The sequence below is a fragment of the Balaenoptera musculus genome, chromosome 1 (genome assembly GCF_009873245.2).
Source record: "Balaenoptera musculus isolate JJ_BM4_2016_0621 chromosome 1, mBalMus1.pri.v3, whole genome shotgun sequence".
In the NCBI taxonomy this organism is placed as follows: domain Eukaryota; kingdom Metazoa; phylum Chordata; class Mammalia; order Artiodactyla; family Balaenopteridae; genus Balaenoptera; species Balaenoptera musculus.
The window spans coordinates 58,021,722-58,029,406 of record NC_045785.1 but is presented as its reverse complement, the minus strand read 5'-3'; the positions used below and the strand labels follow the sequence as shown (position 1 = coordinate 58,029,406).

At 37.5% G+C, this 7,685-nt stretch overlaps 1 protein-coding gene across 3 annotated transcripts in view; it reads right to left on the bottom strand.

Moving 5' to 3' along the window:
* Positions 1–6,626: 6,626 nt before the first annotated feature.
* IL23R (interleukin 23 receptor) overlaps positions 6,627–7,685 on the bottom strand; it is a 54,479-nt gene continuing 53,420 nt past the window's right edge. For all 3 annotated transcript variants that reach the window (XM_036871397.1, XM_036871406.1, XM_036871416.1), the window contains one exon: positions 6,627–7,305. In XM_036871397.1, coding sequence (XP_036727292.1) covers positions 6,655–7,305 — 651 coding nt within the window. In that variant the 3' untranslated portion in view covers positions 6,627–6,654. The remainder of the gene's footprint in view (positions 7,306–7,685) is intronic.

Sequence of the window (7,685 nt, the reverse complement as noted above, 5' to 3'; positions counted from 1 at the left end):
TGCAAGGTACACCAAGATCCGTGTCCCTGTCCCAGAAAATAGGATGAGGAGAGAGAACATGAAACTCCAGTGATTGCCCAGGGTCACACACTTGGCATGTGATGGATTTGAGATTCAAAAACCCTGATTGTTTGACCTTTATCCAAGCTCTTAAAGGGAAAATAAAACAAAGTGTAGTCCACCTATTTGCAACATCAGTTGTATTTGTAGCTCTACATGCTTTTCTGCAAATTTTTTGTTAAAAAAATTTGGATTTTTAACAGAAGGATTTCCATGCTTAGTAAAACAAAGGAAACAAAATGGGGAAAAAATAAGAGTTTTAAAAATTGCTTTTAAAAATCATCATTTCATTAAAGTTATGAGAATAGGCTGAAACCAACATCTAGCATTTTTCCAGAGTGTTTCTGGGTTTGTTTGTTTGTTGCATTCAGATTGGTTTTCTGCATTACTCTGGGCTTTAGTGAGCTCCTTCCCCATCCCTCACAAGGTTCTACGTATGCTGCCTCTGTTCAATCAAGTAGAATCTCCGAAGTAGCATGCTGGATGGAATGTGCAATGAATACTAAAAAAGGAAAAATGAACCTGCAAATACTTGGCAGCTGGCAGCTTCTTAAAATCCTAATCTCATTTAATGAAATACAAGTGATTTTCAATTTTAGCTACTAAAATAATATTCTATGTTGAATACCAAAGTAAAATGAGTGCTGAACTTTGTTTAAATCCAGATGAGAAGAGGTTTTAAATAAGCATCACATCAGCCAGTATCCAATGAATATCAAATTTTGCATGTTTACCATGAAATCCTGAACACTGAAACAAAACAGCAGGAGTATGATGAGAGTTTAGGCCCTGAGGGTTGGTGTTGTTTACTAGGTGGACATGAGCAGCCTGCACTACCTAAAATGCATGCTTTTCAACTTTTCTAGTCCTTTTTCCTCCTCTTCAGTCTGCAAGTCTAGTGACACTTCCTGCCTCTCCTCTCAGGTACCTCATATTCCCATTCTTGCTGTCTCCATTTAAGTATCTATCCCTTCCCCCAGACTCACATATGTGTGTACAGACATATATAAGAGGATTCATTACAGGAATGGGTATACTAGTGAAAAATTGGAAACAATCTAAATGTCTGTTAACAGGAGAATAGGTAAATATATTAAAACACATTTATTCTATGGAATACTATGCAACTGTTTAAAGGAGTAAGATAAGGTTAAATATAATGATGTAAAGATTTCCAAGATACATTGATAGATGAAAATAACAAGTCACAGAATAATACTATATGTTAACCACTTAGGTAGAAAACATATTGGAAAGAACACCATTAACTTGTTGAGAGTCACTATTTTTGATGATGGGGATGACACATGGGAAGCAAGGGTGGGAAGAGGCACTGTCACTTTTCATTCCATTTACATTGGTATTGCTTAGATTTGTTTTTTTCATGTATAACTGTATAGCTTAAAACTATATATATATTTTACTATTGTACTCTTTCTTTCTCACTCACTTCTAATAAAATTCTCAGGCAGGATGTGAACAGAAAGAAACAGGTTTATGGACTTCCGCATCTCACACTTGGGTTCCAGTGTTTGACTATTTATGATTTCCTTCCTGTGCTCTGACAGAGTCACTAATTTTAGGTATGCCTTTATGGTTAGAAACAGCATTTTGTTTTGCTTGAATTTTTGAACCAGTGATCGCAAGAACTGTGTTTCTGCAACACTTGCTTAGTGTATATATATATATATACTATATATATATATTTTTTTTTTCCTCATAAAGCTAGGCCTGAATCCTCTTCCTACCCCAAACAAAAAGGGACCATTTATGAATAAGTTCTTAATTTGTTGCTAAATGCTAATTATGAGAATTAGATAATAAGTTGTTTTCCTGTCATAAACATAAAGGAAATGCATCTTCAGAAAATCGATGTAAATTCTGTATATAAAAGATGCAGATTATTTATCCTAAATTAAGTTCAAAAGTGAAATTAGCAAAATGGCTAGGGTAGTCCTAACATGAAACATTAATTGGGATTTAATGGCGATAATCTTAGCAGTAGGAAAGAGACATAATAACATTCTATCAAACCTTTGTTAGATATCCTTGTAATATTGCCTTAACGATAGCATCCAAGAAAGTTGCACACAATCCACTCCATGAATCAGAATCCAATTATTTTATATTGGTTTCATGCTTTTACCCAAGAGAGATCCATAAATTGTTTTTAATCACTTCTTTTATCTTAAATCAATAGTGTCTGCCAAGTGGGTAATGTTTTCCATTAAAACATCATCTCCCTATAATTGGTATGATTACTTCATAAAGAGATAAACTGCAGCACAATTTGGCAGTCTTTGGGTTTATAAAATCTAATTATATTCACAACACAATATTTTATTCTTAGTAATCACAAAAAGAACATAAACTTGAACAAAACCCAAACATTTATGATGAAGTAACTGGAAAGAAACAAGTTAATTATTGCATATAGTACCACCTCTATTAGTAGTCTCCGAGAGAAAGCTTTTTACAAAGTCATTCAGAGTGCAGGGAGGTTCGAGGGAGTTCTGGTCCCCTTTGCCTGGTGGCAACCTTGTGGCTGAGATGGGGAGTTTAGTGCAATCCTGAGGTCCAGGCTTCTCAAGGCTGGGCTAGGACCCGGATCACCCAGGTGTGGACTAGAAATTCCCCAGCCTTGGATTTTCATACACAAGCCTATGCATGGATGCATAGGCTGCTTCAGCAGCAACTACAGAGGAGGGGTAGTGGGGACAAGCATGAACGTCACCCTCTGTTTCAACAGAATACTTGCTTTCACTTGTTTTATATTTGGGGCTTCTGCAACAGATTTCACTTGGAGAAAGGGGATCAGTTGCTAAAATTTATTTTTGAAAACCTTTGCCCTATGCCATAGTCATGTTCTGCCTCTATGTCAAAGGGACTAAAAATAGAAGGAAAGGAAAGAAGCTGGGAACACCTTCTGACTGAACCAGGAGGGCCAAACAGCAACCCATGTTACCCAAAAACTGCATGCTAAAACTCTAAAGCCCTCTTATAGCATCAATATTATTTCTAACTCTGGCAAAAACAAATTCCTAATTTAATAAAGGGTAAAACACACACACAAACCAAGAAGGTACCCCCAAATTGTACTTCAATTTTTCCTCCCCATATTGCTTCTGTGTCAGAAAAGAGAGGTAGGAGGCAAAGAAGATTCAAGAACAGGAGGAAATTAGATATCCCTTAATCAGCTTCAGTATTGTCCAGAACCAAGGTGTTCCATTTTGCTTCAGCATCACTGCATATTAATCTACCTTTCTTTCTTTATATTTCTCTCTCCTTCTTTCTTCTCAATGGTATCTCGAGGGGCTTTTTCTTTCTTTCTTCCTCCTTCTCCGTAACCCACACCAATAAGTATGACACGTTCATTTAGGAAGCAGCAACTTAGAAAGATTGTGAGACTCAGAGAAAGAAAGTTAATAATAAGCCCAAGGGCTAGATGGAAAGATGAAAAGATACAAAGTTGTCCCCTAAAGCTACAGAAAATTCTGACTGAGGAAGGGACAGGTGGCAGAGGTCTGGGGTTAGGGGCAACTTGTCCAGGAGGGAAAGAAGTAGAGATGTTAGCTCTGGAGAATTCTTCTGTAAAAGGGACTTATCAGTTGCAAGCTGATTCTCACATGCAGCTCCTACCTGTGATTCAGATTGCAATGTCCCCTCCTGGGAGAGACCTTCCCTGACTGCCCAGCTCAAAGTGGCCACCAAGTCCTTCTCTATCACATTATCCCATTTTACCTCTCTACATGGCACTCATTATCTGGTATTTTTCTTCTTTATTTTTTTCTGCCTCTCTCCATTTCCTATCCTCACCCTCTTCCCCACCAAAAGCTCCCTGAAGGGCAGTGATTTGGTTCCATGTGCTATCTGCTTCTTGCAGATAGCTCTAAGGCTGCAGGGACTTGGCTGGTTTTGTTAACATCTATATTGGTTCAAAGTGCCTTACACATAGTAGGGGCATTCAGCACTTCAGTGAATACTTGTTGAATAAAGAATCACAGAAAGATGGGCTTCCCTGGTGGCACAGTGGTTAAGAATCTGCCTGCCAATGCAGGGAACATGGGTTTGAGCCCTGGTCCGCGAAGATCCCACATGCCGCGGAGCAACTAAGTCCGTGCACCACTACTACTGAGTCTGCGCTCTAGAGCCCACAAGCCACAACTACTGAGCCCGCATGCCACAACTACTGAAGCCCATGCACCTAGAGCCCATGCTCTGCAACAAGAGCAGCCAGGATAATGAGGCGCACCACAACAAAGAGTAGCCCCCGCTCACAGCAACTAGAGAAAGCCCACGCACAGCAGCGAAGACCCAATGCAGCCAAAAATAAATAAAATAGATAACTTTATTAAAAAAAAAAGAATCATAGAAAGAAAACCCTTTGCCATTTACCAAGGTTGCATTGTGATGAAGCAGTTGAAATTTTCTCTGAGTTGGGGCAATGGCAAGCATATTGCTTTGTTTATAGGTATAGCCTCAAATTTTAGTCCATTGGGACCAACAAGGGCCAATGGCATGGATGGAACTAGAAGTGTCTCCTCCATTCTTAATGTGATGTGGGTGTGAGGAGGACACTATAGGAAGAGAAAGCAGCCCCCTTCCTGCTCCAGGGGGACAAGAAGGAGATGTTCTAAAGGAAGCACTGACTGCATTGAAAGCACACACAGAAGATCAAATAATGCTGCAATCCTATAAGCTTGACAAAAGCTTTTTTGATGTGTGGCAGGTTACAGTTATACTGAAATACACTATGAAAATATTTTTCACTTGTTAACAGATGTCTTCAGCAGATTGGTAAACATCAAAGATTCATCTTGGTCTTTTGTTATTTCTATCTCAAATACTACCTGCCTCTTTGCTTCATTATATTCTCCCACTGGATAAGGAATAACACAAAGGCATATGACCATTTACAAGTCAAGATATTTAATATTAGCATTTCATTAGTGATTTAAAATATACACCTTTCAGAATATGTGAAGTACAACAAATATATACATATTTTAGGGTAAACAGAATAGAACTTCACAGCAGGAGATACATTTTTTACACTAATATTATGTTCATTTTGGAGCACAATGGCTTTAGTAAATGATATAAAGTAAAATAAAGAGGACCATCAAGGCAAAAAAAAGAGATGAATTGTGATAAATTATTTATATGTTGGACATTAAACAGTCTTCATAGACAGAGTGACCAAATGATTTATCATCCAAAGGGATGTTTCTGAGAGGGAAAAGGCACACTGGCCATAATTAACACTGGGACAACAGACAAAAACCAGGATAAACCAGGATGTGTGGTCATCCTCCTCATGGGGACATTTAATGACAACAAAACTGCTTTTGTGGTTTTTTTTTTTTCAAAAGCCAAAACAAAACAAAATAGCTTGCTCATGTGCTAACAACCGATCCTTTTTTGATTAACTGCTTTGTTTGCTAAAATAAAACTATTTAATCTGAATATAAATTATTGCTGACAACTGTTAGAAGAGGAAGAGAAACTCAATGGGTAATCTATTCAATTTTCAAATTGTTCTGATCATTAGAAAAAAGTTCCCCCTGATGTAAAAATTAATCATAATAGAGAAGTCTGCTGGGTACCATTTCTCAATTAAAATATGCATTTTATATTTTTAAGATCACCCACTTCCAATATTGACCTGGTTGGCAGATAGAGTTCATCTCCAGTCCCAGCCCTTATTGACTGCGGCCATCAGGAGCACTGTGTTGAGAGGATTCTGAGACCACCTTAGGGCTCAGCAGAAAGGCACACATGGTGGTGAGTTGGAGATGTTTACAGGAGACCTAGGATATGGGGCAGTGACAGATGTGGCAAGCATTGCCATCCTAGATTTGGAAAAATACCTGGTTTAACAATAATTTTCCGACAGATATCTAATACAAAAGAAATAATTACACCTTGTTGATCCTGCATCTTCTACCTCAATAAGTCTACTACAGTGTAATTAATACACCAACTACATCACAGGAGAAGAATGCCATCACTCTGAACTGGAATGAAGACAACTATCTCGTGATTTCCACACATCACTGTTTTACAACTCTCTCAGTCCAAAATCAAAATAAGGAAGATCAAATTCTTAACATCTGAATAGAAAGTAGTAGGGCAAAAATCCAACACAGTAAACATGCAATTAATTGTTCCTCTGTTTCCATCCCTTACCTATTTTGTTGTCTGTGGGCTGTATTTTTATCTACTCAAGAGAACACTAAGTAATAAAATGAAAATTAAACTTGCTTTTCCTCTTGTAAGCGAATACTAATATCTCGATTTCAAAGAACGATTTTCAGCATTTATTTCACTACCATATATTTTGTATTATTTATCCTTCATACAAAAGAGAGATCTGTTTTGTGCCTTGTAATGAGGAAAATTAAAAAAGATATAGTTGATACATCTTCTAAAATATAGGAGGCGTCCCTAATATTGTTGCTGCTTTTGTGGCCATGAATTATGTTCCATCTTTGGATCTTAATTCTCCAATTAAAAAAAAATAGGGCAGAATTAAATTTGTGTTGAGGGAGAGAGCCATCTTCAAATTGCAAGGCAGCTTTTGACTACACAGCTCTACTTTTCTAAGAGTGTAATCCTGTTGAAGTGGCTTTCCAAAATATTTTGTGGAAAATAAGAATTTATAGATGGTAACGCCTCGTTCATGCTCCCCAAACAGGTGACGAATTCATCAGGCAGCAGGGTCTGTTCTGGAATAGTTTCATTTGGTGATGTATTTTCCAAAAGCATGGTGGTTTCCCCCTCTACAGGGCTTTGCATGTCTGGAGGACTGCATTCTCCTTGATTTAAAATGAGGCTTAATTCTTCAAGAAATAGTGTGTTGCTTAGCGAATTCATACTTGAGACAGAGAAAGAAAAATTAGGATATTTTTTAAACCTGGCATTCTTTCCCAGGTTTAAGCAATCAGCTGGTGGTTCCAGAGCTGAGGAGGCTGTTTCATCATTATTGCTGAGATGGTTTCCCCCAGTGAGAAAATTTGAAATCTGGGGTTTATACCCAGTGTTGAGATCAGGAATATATACAACTGTAGTGTTGGTGAGTAGTGACTCTTGCAGGCTGTCATTTGTCTCCAGGGATCCTGTATTCTTTTCCCTCTTGTAGTCCATGGGTTTTTCTTCTGGGAGAAAGATTTCTATCTCTGTAATCACTGGATCAACATATAGGACCTGTTCGCTGGAATTATTATTCATAAATTCACTTTTTTCCTAGAAAGAAAAGACATTGTTTTATTTTACAAAAGAAGTTTAAAGGAGCCAACTGGATAATTGAGGAAGGACTGGAATTTTGCTTTCCCTCAACTTTCCTTTCCCCCTCATTTTTCTTCATATTGTTTCTCTTCCCATATGATTTCCTCCTTTTGTCTTTTGTTATCCTGCTCCATTCCAAATGTTTGTTAAATTCTCCCAGGAGGAGACTGAAGGAAAGGAGTAATAAAAATAATCCATGCTGTAAGCACATGCCTTTATTTAAAAATTTTAAAGAGAAAGAAGCCTCTTTCATATTAACTTGCAAATTATTTCAGGGCCTTTTAAAATTTTGGACTATTTCTTAATATTATAGTTCCTTTCTACAAGAAAATACTTTG